This window comes from Lygodium microphyllum, chromosome 4 (genome assembly GCF_053477565.2).
Source record: "Lygodium microphyllum isolate KBCC chromosome 4, Lygodium_microphyllum_v1.1.10, whole genome shotgun sequence".
In the NCBI taxonomy this organism is placed as follows: Eukaryota; Viridiplantae; Streptophyta; class Polypodiopsida; order Schizaeales; family Lygodiaceae; genus Lygodium; species Lygodium microphyllum.
The window spans coordinates 126,314,824-126,338,163 of NC_141138.1; the positions used below are offsets into that span (position 1 = coordinate 126,314,824).

A 23,340-nucleotide genomic window follows, 5' to 3' on the forward strand; every position below is an offset into this window, starting at 1 on the left:
GATCAAATAGTCGAGCGTAACTCAGTAGTTGATAGCCAAATTCATAGATTGTGGACATATTGGGTTGTGAGATCACCTGCTACACAAAGTTAAAATAATTCCTTGGTAGCTTGTTTAGGAACAAAGTGACCTGGTGTTAGAGGACTTAGGAGCCCCTATAGTGGAGAATTCAGCGAGGAGTCCCCAATACTTTGCCAACTTGACCTTTAGGTCATCCCTAGTAGTGATTTTGAAGTTTTGAACCTCATGGTCCAAGTTTATGAGATGAGTTGTATCCCAAGCCACATAACGGTCGGTCAAGTGTTTCCGACACTCAAGACACTAAGTGTTGAAGTTGAGAATGAAACTTAGGCAATAAGCCCTACCTCAGCTTGATAATAGCAGGGGTGTTCTTAGCCTTCCATGAGTGGATAACTTTCTATGGATCAAGCGCGGGATTAGGTTGGGTTTTCAACCCTACCCCAACCCTTGTACAATATACCATAGGTTCTGTGAGTCAAGGATATGTCTCATTAGATTGGACAAAGTAATGTAGTTAGATCTATCCCTATTCTGATTGGTATTCCAACTTCCCTTGCTATCCAAAATGACCAACAAGTCTTCAATTTGATTTGCCCCTTGGTTCGAATAGTCAATTGGCCTTCACGTGTTTTGATGGAGATAAAAAATACCCCAAATTCATAGATTTGCTGGTCTCTCCACTTGAATTTGACCGAAAACAGCTTCAGCCCTGTTGAATCCAAGCCATGGAGCTTTCAACTTTTGGCATGCTTCTTGAAGTTGTTGCTGAAACCTAATTTTTGATGCAAATTAGGTTTTATAGCAAAGAAATCTGAAATTTCTTAGCCTCTAGTAATCTCAATGTTGTATTCTTCGGAGCAAGGTTGTAAAAAGGTTGGGAGATGAGAGAGAATGTTGAGGAGAGAGAAAATTCAAACTTTCTTTGCAAAGGACTAGCATTCTCAAGATACAATTGGTGCAATCAATTCTCTTGGAGGGACTTAAGCATTTTCCTTGTCATTTAGTGGGCATTTTCAGCAATCAGTGTACGGGCACCCTATGAAGTAGGGGATTACGCCATATGGCAGTTAGGTTGGTTATCACTGATTATTTTATTCATTTATGATCGGGGACAGCAGTTTTGCTGGTCGCCTGCATTATTTTATTGCTTTGTTTCATGCCATTTATGTTTGAGTGGTAGTTTTGTCAGAGTGCAGTGGTGCAAAAGCGTAGGACTGAGAGAGAGAGAACGCAGAGAGAAAAGGGGAGAGAAAGAGACAGTGTACAATGAAGATCTGATGTATAAAGAATGCTGAATACAAAGATATACACGGGCGCAGTGCGCTGGACTGCGTGTCTCCACCTCGACAATGCGACCTGCTGTCCACCTCGAAGTCTGCTGCAGTCTGCACTGTCTGCTGTCTGAAATCTGTGAACAGAGACAGAAATCTGCACGGCACCGGTCTGTAATCTGCGACAGAGAAGAATGTGTAGACTGCTGAAGTCGTCGACAATAAATAGGCGAAAAACCACCTAGAACGGGGCGCCAGAAATAGGGCGCAGCCTGGTAAAAACGGCTGCAGGCAGTCGGACTGCCACGTGGCAGTCCAACTGCAGCTGCTGGTTCGACTGCTGCTGCTGACTGTGCAGCTGCCTAAACAGGCTATGATCTCTAACACCCCGTCTCAGAGCCTGGACAGGGCAGAAGCCTGAGGGATCGGGAATGTTGCCGAAGTAGAGCCTGAGGAAGCGCCTTCGTAAACAAATCCGCAAGATTATCCTCCGTCTTGCAATACTCCACAGTGATGGTCTCATCCAGAAGCTTTTCTCGGATGAAGTGGTACTGGATCTCAATGTGCTTCGTCCGGGCATGAAAAATAGGATTCCTTGCCAAGGCAATGCAACTCTCATTGTCACATCGCAGCAATGTAGGACGAGTCTGGGGGCACCCAAGCTCCTCCAACAATCTCCGAAGCCACACAATCTCGCATGTGGTGGAAGATGCGGCCCGATACTCCGCCTCAGTAGACGAAAGGGCTACCGTGGGCTGCTTCTTGCTACTCCATGAAATAACACCTGCACCCAAAGTAAAGCAGTAACCTGTTGTAGACCGTCTGTGGTCCACGTCACCAGCCCAATCCGAGTCGCTCCAACCTGCAAGTACAAGATCTGACCCATCTGTCCCTGCGGGGTAATGAATCCCCAAATCAGACGTCCCCCTTAGATACCGAAGTATCCTCTGAGCAGCGTGCCAATGCACCGTCTGAGGTTCACTCATGAACCCTACCAAGAGCCCAACAGCAAAACATAGATCAACCCTTGTGTTGAGAAGCCAAATCAAAGACCCTATCAACTGTCGATAGCGGGAAGCATCCGCCAAAGGAGAAGCTGAATGGGAAGTGGCCTTCCAGTTCGGATCCATAGGTGTAGAGAGGGCCCGACAATCTTCCATCTCAAAAGTCACCAAGAGCTCCTGTACATATCTCTGTTGGGAGAGAAAGATCCCCCTCTGAGACTGATAAATCTCATGGCCTAAAAAGAAATGGAGTAGCCCCAAATCCGTCATCTCGAACGTCCGATGTAAAGCTGACTTTGTCTCCTTGACCTGCTGTGCATCATCACCTGTGACAATCAAATCATCAACATATAATACAAACAGCACACAACCATCCTCGGAAGTGTGAACATACAGTTGCGGATCGGCCTTGGACCGCCGATATCCCAACTGAGTCTGGAGGAACGAATCAATCTTCTCGTTCCAAGCTTGCGGGGCCTGCTTGAGACCATACAGGGCCTTCTTCAACCTGTAGACTTTCCCATCTGAAGAACCAAAGCCAGGAGGCTGCTCAACGTAGATCTCCTCCTTCAAATCACCATTCAGGAAGGCCGACTTCACATCCAGCTGATAAACAGGCCATCTCCTATGGCCAGCCAAAGCAAGAACAACTCTAATGGTTGCCATACGAGCTGTAGGGGCAAAGGTGTTATGACAGTCAATCCCTGGGCGCTGGGCAAAACCCTTAGCAACAAGGCGAGCCTTGTGCTTATCCAAAGTACCATCACTGAGATATTTGGTCTTGAAGACCCACTTGACTCCAATCACCTTCTTCTTCGGGGGGCGTGGCACAAGTGACCAAGTGCCATTCCTCTCAATAGCCTCCAACTCAGCTTCCATAGCTTTCTTCCATGGGGCGGACTGTAAAGCCTCTTCACGGAGGTGGGCTCTCGATCCTGCATAACTCGGGACATCAAACAATAATTGGAGCAAACAAGCTCCGAAGAATGCGCCTGGTGCCTCCGTGACCGCCGCGGACCATCCTGCGGTCCCGACTCCTCAGGAACCCCCTCGATCCCTGAATCACGGAGTGTGTCACGGGCCCAGCGAGGAGGAGGCCGAACCTCCCCTCGTCGTTCTCCATCAGTAGAAGACTCTGGAATGTCCACCGGTGTTAACTCCTCAGAAGGATCCGGTGGAACAGTAGACTCTGTATCAGAAACAGAATCATAATCAAACGGCACAGGCTCCAGTGGAACTGTAGAAGGAGCCAAACTCTCCCCTGGATCTCCAAGAACGGGATGCTCCTCACCCGTTGAAGAAGCCGGAACCTCCACAAACCGCATATCACGGCTAGTATATACATCCCGCTTGACGGGATCATACAGTCGGTAGCCTTGGGACTGAGAGATATAGCCAACAAATACCTGTTTTCGGGAAACCGCTTCAAATTTGTCACGGTGAGCCTTGGGAATGTGAACATAGGCATCACACCCAAAGACCCGAAAGTAAGAAACATCTGGCTTCGTCCCAAAATAAGCCTCAAATGGAGTCATCCCTTCCACGGCCGAAGTAGGGGATCGATTAAGGATGTGGACTGCAGTAGCCACAGCCTCGGCCCACAGAACCTGAGGGGTCTGTCGGTGCTCCATCATGGTGCGCGTCATCTCGATCACACTGCGGTTCTTCCGTTCTAGAATACCATTTTCTTGAGGAGTATTGGTATTGGCAAACTCCTGGTGAATTCCTCTATCTGCACAAAACTGAGCAAATTCATTAGACACAAATTCACCTCCCTTGTCGGATTGCAAGGTCTTCAACTTCCGGCCTGATCGGTTCTCCTCAAAGAGAAGCCAATCCTTGAAGTGCGAGAAAGCTTCTGATTTTAGTGTCAAAAAATAGGCCCATGTCATCTTGCTATAGTCATCCACGATCAGCATGAAGTACGAGCTCCCACGCAGGGACTCATTCCTCATAGGGCCACATTCCTCATAGGGCCACATAGATCCGTAGATACTAGCTCCATCGGTGAAGTAGACCGCCGCGAAGCTGTGTGGGGAATGGCATCCCGATGCTGCTTCCCCCGTATGCAGGAGACACATGGATGCTGGCTCACCACTATATCCGGCAAACCCTCGAACAAGCTGTCCACGTGATGCCTTCCGAAGATAGTCATAGTTTAGGTGACCAAACCGAGCATGCCATAATTCAGACTGTGACTGTGAGGTAAGAAGAAGAGAAGAGAGGGCAGTGGAAGACTTCAGTTTGTAAATGCCGTTCTCATGATATCCAGATGATAGAACCTTCCTCGATTCATGATCAAGGACTCGCACAGTAGAACTGTCAAATTCCACCAAAAGACCAAGGGAGCAAATCTTATGAACTGAAAGGAGATGGTACCCTAATCCTGGTACATGCAAAACCTCTGAGGTATGGGTGCCACCTCGTCCATCCGGAATAAGCTGCATCTTACCCCGACCTGCAATAGAAATTGAAGAGCTGTCTCCAATGAGAACCTGCCCACGCGAAGGTCGCAGCTGGGCAACACCATCTGATGAAGGAGTCATGTGCCGTGAGGCACCACTATCAATAATCCACTCTCGAGATTGGGGAGCCGCCATCGCAGCATCAGAAGCATTCGGTGAAGCGTCCTCAATGACAACTAAATGTAGAAATGCAGCTGATGAGGGTGCACCCACCACTCCAGAATCCTTGGTTTCCTTCTTCTTGGTGTCCTTCGAGTCTTTGTTAGGGCAATCCTTCTTCCAATGGCCAGTCTTTCCACAAATATGGCATGTGGAGTCTTTGTCCTTGTCCTTCTCCTTGTCCTTCTTGGACTTGTTATCCCCCTTCTTCTTCTTTTGGTCCTTCCCCTTCTTCTGAGAGGCTTGACCTGTCAACGCCTCCGTCTTGGAAGCATTCTGTCCCTTTAACTGTTCCTCTTGGTCCAAGACCATAGGAACCAACTCTTCCCACCGAAGAGTAGACTCTCGCCCCGAAGCAATAAGGGCAGAGTAAAATGTACCGAATCGTGGCGGCAACTGGGACAAGAGTGTGATCGCCATGTCTTTGGAGGAAATTGGCTTCCCCGCATTCTGAACCTGCATCTGTAGCTGCCTTAGCTTGTTAATGTGTTCCCTTAGCGAAGAAGACTTATTGACGGACAAGGTCCGCATCTGTACCTCCAAAGAAACCCTCTTCATCAGGGTCATCCGATTGTACATTTGATCAAGCTCCAGCCATATCTCACGAGCCACCGTCAAGTGCTCAATGTGAGCGATCACGGCTGTAGTGCATGATAGAAAGAGAAAGGATCGAATCCTGGCATTCAGTTTGTCCCAATGAGACTGGGCCTTGGCCAACTCCGCACGAGCATCGGAAGAGAGTTTGGACTCATCTCTTACCGAAGGCCGGTCAATATCTTCCTGTACCAACTCCGCCAAATCATAGGACTCAAGAATGGCCAACAGCATAACGCGCCAAATGCGGTAGTTGTTGCCGTCGAGCTTCTGATCTGTAGGAAGAGCCGGTAAGATAGGCACCTTTCGGTCCATAATCGCATGGAACTCCGAGTCCATCTCTGTAGACATCTTCACCTGCAATGCCTTCTCAAACGCAAAAGCAGCCCCCTCTGACTGAGTAAACTCAGCCTGCTAAGGCTCTTCCTCGTCCCGAAGCTTCTTCACCCGCCGGAGGCGATGAAAAAGCAAAACCTACACTTTTAGGTTGAAAACTCAAACTTCCTCCGCGTCAAACAGCAGTAAACAGCAGCAAATCCACCACCTGTACTCCTTTCCTGTGCGCCCACACTCGTTTCAGCCTTGTTCCAAGGCGCAGCCCTCCTGTCTGCCCTTAAACGCAAAAAACGCAAATTTGTGTCGCGATGGAAACTCCTTTTCAGGTTGATTCTGCGCTCATTCAGCCCTCAAACATTGCTCTGATACCATGTCAGAGTGCAGCGGTGCAGAAGCGTAGGATTGAGAGAGAGAGAACGCAGAGAGAAAAAGGGAGAGAAAGAGACAGTGTACAATGAAGATCTGCTGTATAAAGAATGCTGAATACAAAGATATACACGGGCGCAGTGCGCTGGACTGCGTGTCTCCACCTCGACGATGCGACCTGCTGTCCACCTCGAAGTCTGCTGCAGTCTGCACTGTCTGCTGTCTGAAATCTGTGAACAGAGACAGAAATCTGCACGGCACCGGTCTGTAATCTGCGACAGAGAAGAATGTGTAGACTGCTGAAGTCGTCGACAATAAATAGGTGAAAAACCACCTAGAACGGGGCCCCAGAAATAGGGTGCAGCCTGGTAAAAACGGCTGCAGGCAGTCGGACTGCCACGTGGCAGTCCGACTGCACAGTCCGACTGCAGCTGCTGGTCTGACTGCTGCTGCTGACTGTGCAGCTGCCTAAACAGGCTATGATCTCTAACAAGTTTGCCCCCATTACTTGTCTTCCAAGTGTTGGTGAGATAGATATGGGGCTTGAGGAGATACATTGACATCCCTTGTACATCTGCCCTCTTCATTTCAACATTCATTGACTGCAGATTTTTGCGTTCTTTTGTCTCTTTTCTCACTCCCTTTCTCTTATGTCCATTGTCTTTTAGGCTTGTTCGTGCGCTTTTGCATTTGTTGCACTTTGTCATGGTATTAGAGTAGTGTAGGATAGATTGATTGTGGGTAGACATGATTGAGAGGATTCTTTGCGACAAAAGTTTGTGTTTACAAGCTATGGAGGCTCAAGTATACAGATACTACGTGGAGATGGAGCATCATTGCTGTTTTTTGCAGGTCCTTGTTGTTGGTGAAGGAGGAAAGACTGCATTTTCAGCCTTTTAGTGTAGATTTTGAGTTTTCATCACCTTTGACGTGCGAAAATCTTTGAGGATGAGTAGAAGAAGCCTTGGCAGACACCGGTGCTATGTGTGGAGTCAGACGGGGCTGCCCTTGTTTTTGTGCATGTTATTCCATTTACAAGATCGATTGAAATTGATGTGGAGCTTCAGGCTATTATGGACCATAAGTTCCCTATGTTTCCAACTCTTCCTTTCGATCAAAAGATTGATGGAGAGAATTACTGCATTTGGCGTGTAATGATTCTTGCCATCTTGGAGTTTTATAATTTGGCCGAGGTGGTGACCAAGGCTATAGACCATTCTACAGCCCGTGATGTCTCCAAGCTTTTTGTAGATGAGAAAGCCGAGTTGATGAAGGTATGAGCACATTGGGACAAATTGAATGCATGTATCCGTTCTTTTCACTTTCTCTTTCGCACTCTTTCTGTAATTGCTCACATTGAGCACTTGAGTGTGGCTCAGGAGATTTAGTTGGAGCTAGATGAAATGTACAGTTGGATAACTGTGATGAAGCAGGTGTCTCTAGAGGTTTAGGTGAGGACTTTGAGTCCTAACAAGTTTTCTTCTATACGGGAGCATATCGTTAAGCTTTGGCAATTGTAGATGCAGGTCCAGAATTTAAGGAAGGCAATTACTTTGGAGGACATGTTGATAACTCTTCTTTCTCATTTACCACCCTGATTCAGTGCATTCTACTCTACCTTGATTGCTTCAGGGCAGACAGAGACCTTAAGTGGGAGGAGCTGGTTTCTATGGTCTTGGACCAAGAGGAGCAACTCAAAGGTTAGAAGGCTCCCAACTCGGAGGCTTTGACTGGTTTCCCCTTTCCAACAGAAGGGGAAGAAGAACAAGGACGAAAGTCCAAACAGGACAAAGCCAAGGAGTCTACTTGTCATATATGTGGTAAGACAGGTTATTGGAAGAAGAAGAAGAGCAAGAAGAAGAAGGCCATTTCTGCTCCTATGGATTTGAACTACCCATGCAGATTTATTGACGACAGATGCTTGTCACTATAGGCAATTGATTGGGTCCTCGATTTGTCTTCTTAACACTCGGGTTGATTTGTGCTTTCCTGTAGGTTTGTTGACCCGGTTCATGAGTGAACTCAAGATGGTACACTAGAAGGTTGCTATAAGGATTTTGCGGTTTTTGAGGGGAACCCAAATCTTGGGATTCATTATCCAGTGGATACGAGAGATTTGCCTTTGGTTTTTACAGGCTCGACGAAATTAGATTGGGCAAGAGATGTTGACCAACGTAGGTCAATGATAGGATATTGCTTTACTTTGGGTGTAGATGTTATCTCATGTTGTAGTAAAAAGCAGCCCATGGTTGTCCTTTCTTCCACACAGGCAGAGTATAGAGAGGCATCTTCTACTATATGTGAGTTAGTGTGGCTTCGGAGGTTACTAGGAGAGCTTGGCAATCCTTAGACAAGTCCTATGACCCTTCATTGTGACAATGAGAGTTGCATTGCTTTGGCACGAAAGCTAGTATTTCATGTTAAGAATTCTAGGCTATCCATTGGCAACCCTTCTTTGTTTGCGACTCCTCCCCCTTCTTTCTCTACTACCCCATCTCTCTCTCCTTCTCCCCTTTGATCCTTGATGGCTCCGTCTTCTATCTTATCATCGAGTATTTCTACCCCTTTCCCATCTCCTTAGGTTTCGTTTGGTCAGATTGAGCTATCAGAGGGAGAACCTTCTTTATTAGACAGGGGGGGTTTATCTTCTCTTAGCAGGGGAATCCCTTACATAGACAGTTGCATTGAAGGTAGTACTGGAGGCTATGTGATCTCTTTTGTAGCAGGATGAGCCTATCACCATTCCCCGGTGGTATTAGTGGCTCATGCAAGAGTCAAGGATTACACATTTCCTTGAGATTAGGTTGAGACACCCATTAGCCCATGTAGATCAACTAGGATTCAAGGCCTAGGCTAGACGGGATAATTCACTCTGTGTGAATTATACCCTTATGCCATAGATTCTTTAGAACCATGAGCCTACTATAGTTGATGAGGCTCTTGCACAAGACTTTTGCTATGGTGCTATGTAGGCTTAGCTTTATTCTATTGAGCGGAATTAGACTTGGGAGTTGGTTCCACGTCCCTTGAAGTGAAAGGTGATTGGAGTGAAGTGGGTCTATAATACCAAGTATCTTGTAGATGGATCCTTAGAGAAGCATAAGGTATGGCTTGTTACCAAGGGATTTGACGAGTGAGTAGGGTTGGATTACTCAGAGACCCTTGCACCTATAGCTCAAATGTCCACTATTAGAGCTATCTTGGCTCTTGCTGCTCATCACCATTGGTTTGTTTTCCAGATGGGTATTAAGTTTGCCTTTCCGAATGGTGTCTTAGAGGAGGAGATTTATGTCTCATAGTGTCCTTGTTTTCTTATGCAAGAGAAGGAGAACCATCTATACAGGTTGTAGAAGGCCCTCTATGGCTTGAAGCGAGCTTTTCATGCTTGATACTATTCTTAGAGAGTGGCTTCCATCAATCGGATCATGACACCAACCTTTACTATAAGGTTGAGGGTGACAGGTGAGTCTTGGTCATTTTGTATGTTGATGACCTTATTATCACATGGAGTGACTCATAGGAGGTTGATTGGACTCCGGAGATATTACCACAGGAGTTCAACATGATGAATCTTGGGATCCTACACTTCTTCCTTGGTTTGGAGATATATATAAGATGGCATAGGGCATCTTCATATCCCAACATAGATATATTTCCAAGGTACTTTTGGAGTTTAGCATGCCGAGTGTCGGCCATTTCTTGCCCCATGGACCTAGAGTCCAAGCTTTTGGTGATTGGTGATCCCCTTCTAGATGCTACTTGGTACAAGTGCCTTGTTGGCTCGTTGATTTGGCTTATTCACATATGACTGGATATTTTCTTGTTGGTGGCATTGTTGTGTTCCTTTATGAAGTCGCCTACTTAGGCTCATTGAAGAGCCATTGTGCACGGTTTGTGCTAATTACATGGAACTTGATTCTATGGGATCATGTATGGAGATGGGGCCACTCTTTCTAGATGGAGTGACTTAGATTGGGCATGTGATGTGGATTTGAGACAATCCATTGCAGGTTATGTTTTCTTCCTCAGATAGGGAGCTATCCATAGAAACATGAAACATGAACGAGGATAGGGATGCCAAACCTAGGGAAGGGGGACATGGGAACATGAACAACATTAAAAAAAATAAAATTTCATTCATAATTCTTGTGGAGTACTAAAGGCAAGGTGTATAATCCACAATGACATTAATATTTCAATCAATTCATGTGGTGTTGTGGGCAGAGCCAAGATAGGCACACGAATGAGAGACATGGAGGCTGCAGAGGCGACGTTGGCGGGAGATAGACACGTGATTTGGCAGGTGATAAAGTGGGACAGTCAACTCACTCTACAGGTAAGGTTTGTGGTACGTGGCGTTCCTTGTCACGTTCCTAATAGGGAATGTCCCACTTGACAGGGATGCAGTTTGGAAGAGATTTCGGTCCGAAAAATGGCATTTCGGCATCTTGGGGGGACTATTCTGATTGTTCCCTATCACTATGGAGCTATTTCATGGAGCAGTAAGAAGTAGCTTGATGTGGAACTTTCCTCTATAGAGGTTGAGTACAGTGCTCTTTGTTCCACTGCTATGGAGGCAATTTGGCTCCTTCGGATGTTGGCCAAGATTGGCTTTTCACAGATAGCTCCCACTCAGTTGCACATGGATAACCAGATTGCCTTAGCTTTGGCCAAGAACCCCTTGTTTCATGCTCGTACGAAGCACATAGAGGTTCAAGGTTATTATATACGAGAGTAAATTGTGGATTCTGTGTTAGTGGTGGCCTACTATCATCCTATGGCAGACAATGCAGTGGATCTCTTCACGAAGCCTTTGCCCAAGGCTTCTATGCTTCATCACATGAGATTGTTGGGTGTTCAAACTCTCCCAGGATCTGAGACGGGGTGTTAGCTTGCCTTCTTTCATGTCAGTCAGTCAGTCATCCCTTGGCTGTGAGCTCTGTAAGAGTTTGACGAAGACATAGGAGCTCTTATCTAGTTTATGTGCATTTCTTAGTTTGTCAGTCAGATTCATCCTTCCAGCCGATGCTACCCTGTCAGATAATATCCAGCCTTCCCAATAGTTTGCGACTGCATGAGTTGCCACTTCAGCTTTAAGAAAAAAAAAAAAAAAAGGCCAGCAGCTGGTCAGCCAGTTTGGCTGATTCCCAGCTGTTTATAGCTGGCCACTGGCTGGGGCAGATCACTCATTCTTTTACCGCACAGGTGCTCTGTCAGGTGGCTGCAGTCTCCTCCTTCTTTGGCATGGATAGCAGGCTGCATACTCTCTATCCTGGTCATCGTCTCCATCACCAACTCCTTCATTGTTGATGGTGTTGTCATCATTATTCAGCCTGATCGGGTGCCCTTGTTGATGCCTCAGGCTGTGTGCAGGGACTGATCTGTCCTCTCCTTTGTATTCGACATGCTTCTTCAATCATTGCAGATTTCTTTCCTTCATCTCTTGCCATGTCTGTCTCTGTCTCTGTCTGTCTGTCTGTCTCTGTCTCTCTCTCTCCATGTGCGTGATTCTCTTCCATTGTGCACTCTCACAGGTGCAGCATGTATGTAAGTGAGGGCAACAGCCAAATCAGTTACGTGTGCATTGGGAATCAACTTGGCAGGTCTGGAGTGCCTTATCCAACAGATTTTTGCTGCTGTTTTTCTTCTCTTTATCTTCAGGACTGGTATGCCTAGGCTCTAGGGCTGAGATCTACGCCTCTGCTCAGAGGCTTTCTAGGCATTTGTCTTTAAGAGAGTACTTCTGGGTCAGTTTTGTTGAGAGAAACCACTATGTTCGTGAAAGGAACAATGAAGTGGTTCAAGAGGACTGAGATGAACAACTTGGGGAGAGCTTGCTTGGTGAGATTGAGCTCAAATGGATGCTGTCATTTTTAGGCTTGGCAGACTGAAGTCTACAGATGGGCTTTTGGAGGATGTAGAGTCAAGTTCAACAATGAAGGTGCAAGAGCCACTAAGCATCCATAGAATAGGTACAGTGCAAGAAACTGCTAGAAATTTGGAGCAATCTCTGAGTAATCTAGAGAAATTCTGAAAGGGGCTCCAAGCTTTGGGCCAACAAGTGTTCGCATGGTGAGCAGGAGCATAATTGCATACATCTAATAGTATTTTATTTGCTAAAATTTTACTATTTTGCTGTAATTAGTATTTGCAAATTTCACATTTAATAGTTACTGCCCTTTGGGTCACTGAAGGGGCCCGTTTCATGATTTTAGAGTACGTTTAGGATTGGACACGAGTTCCCATAGTAGTTTGGACTAGATTGGGTTTGACAACCTACTATATCTTTATGTAGACACAATACTAATTAAACATCTATATTCGTAGGGCAAATAGCTGTGACAAGGATATGATTTGCATTTGGGCATTCCTTGGTGTCACAATTCTTGGAGCTTTTTTCTTTGCTTTGTTCTGTTTGGAATCAAGGACTCCCTAAACCTAGTAAGTTTTTCAGCCTAGAGCTTATGAATGATGAATGATTGCTGTTAGAATGGCATGGTGATGCTTTAGCTTGATATTGAAAAGGCATTTGATCATGTTAGTTGGTCCTTTTTATGGGAGCTAATGACCACCATGGGATTTGGGCCTTGTATGATTTCTCTTGTGGATACTATTAGTTAAGGTTCTGTAGCCCGCATTGCACTTAATGGTGGGATCACGGATGAAATTGCCTTGTCCCGGTCTCTTCGACAAGGTTGCCCTCTCAGTCCTATGCTGTTCGCTTCAGTCACTCATTTGATGCTTTCACTGTTGGACAAGTTGGCTGATCAAGGGGAGATTGTTGGTCTGACTCTTCCTAGTGGGGCCCAACTTTTGGGGCAATCTTTAGCTGATGATTCCTTGATGTTTCTTAAGGCTGATCGCTCAAATGTTAATCGAGCAATGGTTGCATGGAATATTTTTGCTATCACATCAAGACTTCATATTAACACTTAGAAATCTACACTGCTTTCTTGCATGGAGAATGATTTGCAGGCCTTGGGCTAGCATGGAATTGTGATTTCTGAGGGAAACATAACTAGACATTTGAGCTATCCTATTGGTGTGGATGTTGCTCCCCGTACATTGCTGGATTGGATGTCATCCCATATTCGTGATCGGTTCATGTAGTGGAAGTCTCAAGACTGGCCTCTTCATGTGCGACTTAAGGTTGCTCAATGCATCATGATCAGCATGATTTCGTTTTTCCTGCCTCTTCTTCCTTGGACCGAGAAGTCTCTTTTGGAATTGGTTCAACCTATCCGATTCATGTTGTGGAAAAAGAAAGGGAATCGCTTGGGTCAGGTGTGGATTTCGTGGCAACATATTATTACTCCTAAACGGATGGGGGAAGGAGCTTTGTTGGATGCTAACTTGCATATGATAGCCTTGAGGCTAGCACTTTTGTAGGCATTATATATGGAGAATCATCCCTGGTCAGATATTGCAAAATTTTTCATAGAAAAGGTTGGAATCTCTTAAGGCGGCATGGTTATTCATGCTTCTTGGTGGCATGTGCTTAATTCCACAAGACCTGTAAAGGTCTCTCAGTCTTTTCTCCTTTCTCATTTGATCGCCTCTTGGCAGGCAATGTTACGTTTTGTAGTTTAGCGCCCTCCTAACTCTCGTAAGGAGGAGAATTCCTTGCGAGGTGAAGTGTTGGCTACTTCCATGTTGTAGAGGGATTGGCCTCATAAAGATTTGTAGAGGGATAAGTTTAATTGGATGGCTCGTTTGGGGTTGTAGACAATTCTTGATGGTGTCATTCCTGGACAACTCCATTTTTATTCTTTTCGGTATATTCGTCAGTACTTCCGGGTGCCTCGAGGTTATCATGACATTTGGTCGTCTATACAGGACATGCTTTTGAGGTTCTCCCCTTTGCCAGTATTATAGCCGTGTTCTCCCTGGCGTGATTGGAAGTTCATGATTCTTGATGATTTTGAGAAAGGGTCAGCCAACCAGATTTATCATCAAATGGTGCAGGCCAAGAGATGGGTCACGGAAAAGGCTAATAAAGTATGGCATATTCGGGATTGTAAAAAGAAGTGGCAGGAAAGATTCATCCAGCTCTGGAAGTCTAAGGTTCCGTATCAGGGTAAAGTGTTCATGGGGAGGCTACGTATTGGGGGTCTTCCAACTGGCGATGTGTTGTATGCTCGCAAGATCTCGGATGGTGGTTGTGTGTTATGCGCTACATGCAATGAAACAGTGCTACATCTCTTTGTCTCTTGCCCTGTTGCTAGACAAGTTTGGAGTTTTGTTTCCCATGTGTGGTTTGTGGGAACTCAGCACCGGATAACAGTTTGTTCGTGGATCATGGGAAAGATGGTTTCCTCGTCTTCTTTGCATTTAGATTATTCCTGGCTTTTCCATTCCCTTAGATGGACAACCCTGTGGCATATTTGGTGCACTCGGAATGCCTTCATTTTTGATTCGGTATCAGGTATCCATGGTCATGTGGCCCATGTCCGTGGTTTAGTGTTATGGTAGATCTCCTCTATGGTCCCAGCTGAACTGGTTCTTCTTGACATTGCTGCTCGTTGGCTGGATATTGTTCGCTCTACTCCAGCTGTTCTTTCTGAGTGACATTTTTGTGTAGGTGTTGTTGTAGACTTTTAGTTGTATGTGTTTGCTGACCTCAAGGTCTGATGTAAAAAGGTGAGACTTGTATCCTTTATGTTTGGTTGGCTTGATGGCCGGATGTAAATATCCCAATATTAATATACACTTATTCATGAAAAAAAGAACGACATGGTTCATTCTGTTACAAGCATTCCTTGTCAGTGGAGTCACTTCTATGACTCTGTCATGTCTCAAGTCTTATGAATGGAATTAGGAACTCTCTAAACCTCACGAGTTTTTCAAATTAGAGCTTATGAATGATGGATGATTACTGTTAGAATGACATGGTTCATTTTGTTACAAGCATTCCTTGTTATTGGAGTCATTTCTATGACTCTTATAATGTCTTAAGTCTTAGTCTTATGATAGGGGTTGCACGCGCTGCAGTTTTATTGTTCTCTTCCTCCAATCTCATCAAAAGCTACAGTAATGTTTATTGTGCATTTGGACACTCTAGTCAGTGTGGCAACCGTTCTTGTATTTTAAGTCAGGTTAACAGTAGTCCCTGTTACTGACAGTTGGATGACTCCTTTAAAGGGCAGCCAGTTTTTATTTTTGCAGAGTGTGGATGTACCAGTTATCAGAATGTTAGGTTATGGAATCAGATCTTGCTTTCAGTCTGCACATTCTTTTATGCTTCTGAAAATTGAAAGGGTTGCAGGTGTTAGGGAAAGCATTTAAACCTCTACATCAATGGATTTATTTCGATGCTGTAGAGTGTGAGCCATTGCAGTCTGTAAATAGCTTGGAAAGAGCTCCATTGCAATCACGATATGATTCTCAAATTGCATTGTTTGGCAGGGAGTTTCAACAAAAGCTTGGTGATCTGCAGGTATCCATTGGTCATTGTACAATGTACATGAATAAAAGTTAGAAGTGATTTATTGTCATTCTTTATGTATATCAGCCTAGAGGATCTATATGAGGGGATAATTATTAGATTGGGTAGCTTAGTCTTCAGAGCTCTGGTTAGTTCAGAGTGTAAGCACGGAGGAGTAATGAGATGTTTTTCAGCATATGTACAGGTTGGTGCTTGTGTAGTGTCAAGGACTCACTTCCTTCATCTTGATTCATGTCAATCAAGGTGTTAACAAACAGAGGACTAAATTTGTTATCTTGGAAACTGTTGCGCTAACTAATAATGCATAGCACTTTTTCACTTCTCAAATATTTGTTTTTTTTTGGTAGCATGTGTGAGTGCTATTTTAAAAGCTAAGACTCAAGAGTGGTGAGATTTTTTTGTTATGGATTTCCAGTGTCTGATACTTCTGTTTAAGTATTTAATCTTGGGCCCTTTTATTTGTGTAGTCTCCAATTTTTCAATATCTTATTGGTTGTCCGGTTTTTAACTGTCAGACATTCTAGTTCTGATGTAAAAAATTGTGTTTATTGTTGCCATGCTTTCAAGCACATTTTCAAGTGTAGATCATTTTAAGTTCACCTATGCCTAGTGCTCTTTTTCCATTAAACTGTAAAGAAGACTTCTGAGAGATTTTCAAACTGTATGCAATGATCTACTATAAATAAGATTTTTGTGAAATAAATTAACAAGTGCCAGGTAAATCGTTTTGTACTTGGTCTGTCCATTGTTAAGGTCACGCATCTTATCTTGACTACATTGCACACCTATATTTTGACAAGATTCTCCCCTGGCATCAGTGGCTGGTTGTTGGTGCAGGTGGAATCGGCTGTGAGGTCTTGAAGAACTTGGTTCTTATGGGCGTAGGATGCAGCCCAAACGGGAGCATTACAATAACAGATATGGACCACATTACTAAACCTAATTATACTGATCAGTTGTTGTATCATATAGATGATCTAGGGAGGCCAAAGTCACCAACTGCTGGAAGGGCCTTGCGCAAATTAAATCCTGAAGCACAAATCTGTACTTTTCAGGAAAAGTTTGAGGCTGACACTGATGGCATATTTGATTCCTCATTTTTCGAGTCCGTATCTGGTGAGTATCTTCAGTGGATCTGTACATTTTTAATAAAAAAAATGGATTGGAGTTTTCTTCTTCTATTTTTGTCAGCCGATGTTATTTGAAAGAATTAGTACTAGGTTGCTTAAATGGGAATTTGGAGGGTATGTAACCTCAAAAGACTAGAAAGGAGATCCTTCAAATTCTTATATTAAACTCTAGTCTTAGGATCATTGCTTGGCGTTGGGATCAATGGGTGATGTGCTGACCTTACCAATGCTGTTCCCTTGGCTCAGCTTTTTCACCCATCTCTTTCACACACCACACCATCACCACCACCCACGATCACAGTAAAAAAAGGGGACCAAAACCCCCATAGAACACTTTTAAAAGCTATCTACTGGCTCAACAATTAGCATTTCCAACGTGGCCCCATATTTTGTTCATGGTTTCACAAGTGCATTCAAATGGATTACTTTACATGTTAAGTGATTACATTTGGGCATTTAGGCAGGTGCTTGAGTGGGCATTTGGCTGGCCATTTAATTTGGCTAAGTTGTCTTGGACCTCACCCTATGGCCTATTTATAGGTGCTTCCCCTTGACTCTCCTTATTTATTGCACATCTCCATCCATTCGAGAGTGTGATTGGAGGCACTCCCGTGGTCACCATAGCCTGCATGGTTTGTACAGATTTTCTCATGCTTTAGTAAATGGATTTCATGGCGTGTTTCTTCATTCACCGAGTTCTTGTTTTCTTGCTTTCTTGTTCATTCTTCAGTGTTCAAGAGTTATTTCTATTGCTTGTGCACTGTATCTCTTTCTCGTGTGGTATCCGATGATGAAGCAGTTGGTCTCGGTGTGTTGCTTTTACTGTTCCTGGTGTAACAGGTCTGCAATAGGCTGCGTTGCTTGGTCAATGGGCTGCTGAATGGTGCACTTCATAGTTGGATTGCTGGCTGTTCATGACTGAACTGGGTGAGCCGCAGGCCAATTTTCTGCTTGATGCGTGTGCTGCCAACCCTGTGTTTCTAGCTGCTTACCGTGCACGTTCTTCCAGCTGCTGCTGCCACTTACCTGTTTCCAGTCCTGTCACCTTTGCACTTTGACTTCTGGTTGTCAGCTCGATGATTGCAACACATCACCCTTTGTTTCACACACCTCTTATAGTCATCCATGTCACTTTACCTTTCAGTTGTTAACCTTGCCGTAGTCATCGCTTGCCACCTAAGATTGGCTCATTCTCCATTGCCTTCATTATTATTATTACCACTATTATTTGGGTGCTTAAGAGATGGTTCATGTGCTGGTTGTTGTGGTGCGCACTACTCACTCTGCACTTTATTCCTCTCTCTCCTTAGATTGTGGTTGCCTTGGCCAATGCCATTGTGACTAAGAATTGATCTTTTAGCCCTCGTGTACTATCACTCCTTACCTCTAGTTTTTTAGAGAGTGTGAGAGGGTTTCGAAGGTGGCATTGAAACTAGCCTTCCTTCTCGGATAGGGTGGTAAATAACTTGATCAAGCACTAATTACAGCAAATATAAAATTTACGTAAACTGAAGATGCCCACTTTACCACTTTAATTTTGGACATTGGACACCTTGTTGGACCCAAAACTAGTGCCCCTTATGGTATTTCTTTATCTTATATCGCAAACGGAAAGAGTATAATTGAGATCCTCTGATCTCCTCTGCTAATCGAAGTGCCTCATTTTGTTAAAACTGACTAGCAAGCCTCCAAACCAATTTGTGCCTTGGTTTGCTTAGGGATTGGCCTTTACCTTGCTCCTTGAAAGACAAATTCATTCCTAAATTTGATATTGACTGCTTTGCCTTTTGAATCTCCTTGAAATTTCTCAATTTTACCTGTTGAAATTCAAATTTTGACAAGTAGCAACCTTCTTATCCCGTTTTTTAACATTATCCAACTTATTAAATCAAATTTCAAAAGATTAATTTTGAAAATTAATTTAATAATTATTTTAGTGCTCAAAAAGTTAATTTCACTAGCCAATAATAAAATTGGCTAGGCTAATTTGTCTTTCAAGTATTCTTGAGCGATTATTAGCCCTTAGACCGACATTAATTAATAATTAATGCCTAGTCTCAAATGCCACCATTGACATTAGTGGCTAAATAATTAGTCTAGGCCAAAATCTGACACTGGGTATCACCTAGTACATGTTAGATATAACTTATAACAACTTTTGCCTTTGATACCAATTGATATCTTGGGGTCCCAATTTCCACACTGTGAAATAATTGACTTACATATTACATGTGCAAGTCACATTAGCACATTTGATTAACTTTTAATCAAATGCTAAGCAAAGCAATAAAAATTCACGTCCTCGTGATAGACACATTTTGGACTCATCTATATTCAAGAGTGTTGGACCTTGAGTGTGGCTTTGTATATGCATTGATGCAATTTAGCGGTGCAAATCTAGGAGTGGGATTGCTTTTAAGCTCACAATGGGAGGTTAGACAAAGAGTTGTGTTTGCTTTTGTTGTATTCGTGCATGAGGGGATCCCTTTGGTGGTGTAGCTAAAGGTAAGGAATTCATGGTTGTGATGTGCTTTCTACGGAGTCAGTTTGTGACGGTCATTGAAATTTAACTATTTCTATTCTCTGTTTTTAAGGATTGGTATGATTGACATGGATAGGAGTGTCTTTTCAAGGCACCTTAGCATTGGCTTGATTACCCAGTGCTTGTTTATCCGTGGTGCTCTCTACTTGTCATCATTATATGTACTATGGTGGTACATGTTTGTGGTGGATTCTATTGTGGTATGGGTTATGGTGTTGGTTTTTAGGGGTTTTGTACTTGTCGCCTAGGATCGAAGAAATGTTGTTATCATTAGCACATTTCATGGATTTTAGTGTTCAACCATTTGGGCGTTCGGGCAAGCTCTTGAGTGGGCCTTTCAACAACTATTTATGTCTAGCTTGGTTGTGTTGCGCCTTGTAGATGCCTTTTCTCCACTCTCCTTGTTTATTGCACATCTGTATCCATTGGAGAGGGTGTGATTGGAGGCACTCTAGTTTTTGCTATAGCATATGTGGTTTGTATGTATCATTTCTTGCTTTGATATATAGATTCCATGGCTCATTTTTTCTTTTATTGAGCATTTGTGTTCTTGTTTTGTGGTTTATCTCTTTTAGTATTCAGCAGCGTCTCTATTGCTTGCATGTTTTCTAGGGTAGTTAGGTACGATCTGTCAAATTTATCCACTCTATGGACTTAGTACGATATCGAATGTACATAAAAAACTCTTGAATAAAATTTGGTATTTTGTAGAGTCATTAAAAAATACATAGAAAATTATGGATTAGACTATTAAATATTACTTGTTTTAACATGAGAGTGGCTACCCATGAGATAGTGTCAAAAGGCATTATCCATTCAATACTAATATAATTTACAAATCACAAATATCTTTGCTTCAATTTTCAGCAAGAAGTGATAAACATGATGAGAGATTGAGACAAAATGTACATCCAAGACTCTAGTCACAAGCAATTTTCAAGATCCAATTTCATTTATAAGATTGAAGACATGTACAATGGATCAAAAATAGAAGCTAGCTGCAATGATGGATCGTGATTCATGAATCATAGTATAACGAGTCACAAGTGTGAAGTGGCAAGTACAAAAGTAGTAGATACAAAAGAAAACTAAAGTCTGAGATTTAAGGTGTGTTTTGTGTAATGTGAAGGCTTCATGAAGAGGCTTAGGCATTTAATAGGAGTAAAGAATATAGAGATATAGGTAGAGGCAAGGGAAGGGAAAGGGAAAGAAGGGTTAAAGGAAGAGAAAATAGGAATAGAGCTACACATAGGGGATGAGACACAAGAGGAAGAGGAGGATGTAGAGGTAGAGAGAAGTGGATGGAGAGAGAAGAGTAGAGGAGCTTTGTAAGAGAGGTAAAACAAGAGACTGTAAGTGATGTATAGGTAGAGGTCAATGAGAAGAAAGAGGAAAAGCGTAAAGCAAAAAAAAAACTTTTTTTTGAAGAACGACTCACCCCCCAGAAAAAGGAATGAAAATTGGATGGATCGTACACATTCAATTAGATTGGACGGATCATACTATATGGATCCGTTTGCAGATGGAATGCAATCAAGATATTGTTTTTCACACTCTTCCTTCATCAAAAGAGAAATGAAAACTAGGTTCCAAGGGTGTGGACATTGGCTTATGATCCTTTGATTGAAAGCATTGTAAGAATTGTCAAATATATTTTGATTATTTCAAATAATGAACTAATAGAATCCTTTGATATATGTTGCTCTATTATTGTGAATAAGATGAAATTTATGGGAGGCACTATCACACGGATGTGACTTTTTAACTTGATGCTGTTTGGACACTTCAGTTGTGCATGTGTGAGGTGCACATGTGTGTCATAGTGACAAACAATCCTAGCTTTGGTAGTGGGGGACATTGGTAAAAGTTGTTGGGGATAGATGCCAATGGTGTACCTAGGTCAAAACTTGGTTAGGGACATTAAATTTGCCATTGCAGATTACTTTTGGTGACATGGAGGTTAGAGATTTAAAAGATTTAATGTCCTAGACTAAGGTTTATGAAAAGTTTTAACACTTTCAAGTTCAAAGAGTTTAGAAATTTAAAGTTGAGGTTGGGCAGTATTAAATGTTATTAAAAATGAGGACCAAATCTAACAAAAAAAAAGGTTTACGTAAACTTCTAATTCTGACAAATCTTATTTACATTCGGATTTTTATTTTTATTTTTTATCAAGCAAAATGAAACCTAGGCACTTTCGCTTTCAGCAACCCTAGCCAATCTATTTGTTTGACCTGCTGATGGTTAAGAGTTCGAATTTCTTTTGGTAGGCAAAAACACGTAGCAACCATGACAATTTGAAGCTGAAGTATTAAATGTTATAAAAAATGAGGACCAAATGGTTAGGTAGATCATTTTTGCATGTGGACACTTCAATGGAAATGGAATTTGCCAAATGTTTGGGCTGCATGCAAGTGTATCTTCCATGTAGGGTTCTTTCTCTCCCATTCTAGGTTGTTTGGGGCAGATGTGAGGGTGGAGAATTAAGTGGTGGGCTTAGAGAGAGCAACAGAACCATTAGGAACATCAAAGAGACCAAATCTACAACACTTTCTAGAGCTGGAATAGCAGAGTGATTGTTGTGGTAGCATTTTTGTCATGAGAAAGATGGAGAATTTTCTAAATTGTTGCTCATCTCTTCTCTCTTAGTAGAATTGATATTTCTCAGCTCTAATTTGCTGGTATAGCTTTGATCTTTGGCAGAAATTAGGGTTTTTTAGTAGTCTTAAGAATTGTATTATCAAATTTCAGCCATGCAAAAAGGAGATTTGCTGGAAAGATGAGAAATCACAGCAGATCTTAGAAGGATTGCTAATCTACAGCAAAGCTGATTTGCATGCAAGTGTAGAAGACCCAATTTGTGCTTGCATGTGCTAGAATCAAGGGGCAAACTTGGGGATTTTAATACTGTTATTGTCTAGGGCTGGAAATGTGGAATATTCTCTCTCTCCAGCCATTTCTCCCTTTCTCTAATAAACCGTCGGCCATTCTCAGCCATTCCTAGTAGATGGAAAGTGGACAGAAGTGCATTTGCTGTCAAAACCCTAATTTACATTAGAAATTAGGGTTTCTTAGCTACCTCAAAGCACATGCCCATTAATTGAAGGCCCAATGGTTAGAGTAGCAACCAAGATAATTGTGATAAAGTTTATATTTCAGATTTGTGAATTATTTTTTTGTTGTAATAAGTGTTAAATCAAGTGATCTACCACCCTATCCAAGAAGGAAGGCTGGTTTTGGGCACCAAAACGAGCGTCCTGGGGAAAAGGAAATTGATACTTTTCCAAGGAGACATTCTTCATAAAGGTAAGTAGCTAGCATGCGCATTGTGGGAGATCATGGACCATGTTTTGAGTATGTGTTTTGGCAATAAGCTGTAGTTGAGATGACCGAACCTCTAATACTATAGTCGAGTGGCTGGTGTAAGAGTGTCATTGGCTGAAAGTACATGGTTAACATAATTTTCAGCAAGCTGCTTGTCATCTGTATCAAGCTGATAAAAAGACATTTTGCCAAAGTACCGGTCAAACAAATTAGTATAACAATATCTGATATCATAAACTGCATGCTTTAGGCCATCAAAGACAACCCAAAAGCTTGAAGTCGTGTGGCTGAAATAGAAATCAAAATCTTCTTGATGCTTTGGAAGATACAAAACATCCTGTAAGAGCAAAGGAATATTGGAGACTATGATGACTTGCATGTAGCTAATGCCATTCACAGTATATTATGCATTATTGACTTACACAACAATGCCCCCTTGAGGTACATGAGAAAGAGATTGAAATAATTGTGTGCATGAAGGGACGTGCTTGTGCATGAAGTGATGTGCTTGGAAGCACGAATGTCAAATATCAAGAATTTGTAGTGTCAGAAATAGATAAGCATTCATCATGGGTGGCTGGATTATACTAACGTTATGTAAAGAAAGCATGGTCTTGATACAAAGTGAAGTTGATGGTCTCATGAGTTGCATTTGTGATTGCAAGACCAGACTCCCACTTCTT

The 23,340-nt window shown here is 42.9% G+C and overlaps 1 protein-coding gene across 3 annotated transcripts in view; it reads left to right on the forward strand.

Moving 5' to 3' along the window:
* LOC148037595 (uncharacterized) overlaps positions 1-23,340 on the forward strand; it is a 151,554-nt gene that overhangs the window by 20,848 nt on the left and 107,366 nt on the right. For 2 of the 3 annotated variants that reach the window (XM_087676545.1, XM_087676544.1), the window contains exons 2-3: positions 15,482-15,652; positions 16,480-16,777. In XM_087676545.1, coding sequence (XP_087532671.1) covers positions 15,482-15,652; positions 16,480-16,777 — 469 coding nt within the window. The remainder of the gene's footprint in view (positions 1-15,481; positions 15,653-16,479; positions 16,778-23,340) is intronic. The other variant, XM_087676546.1, reaches the window with a different exon arrangement.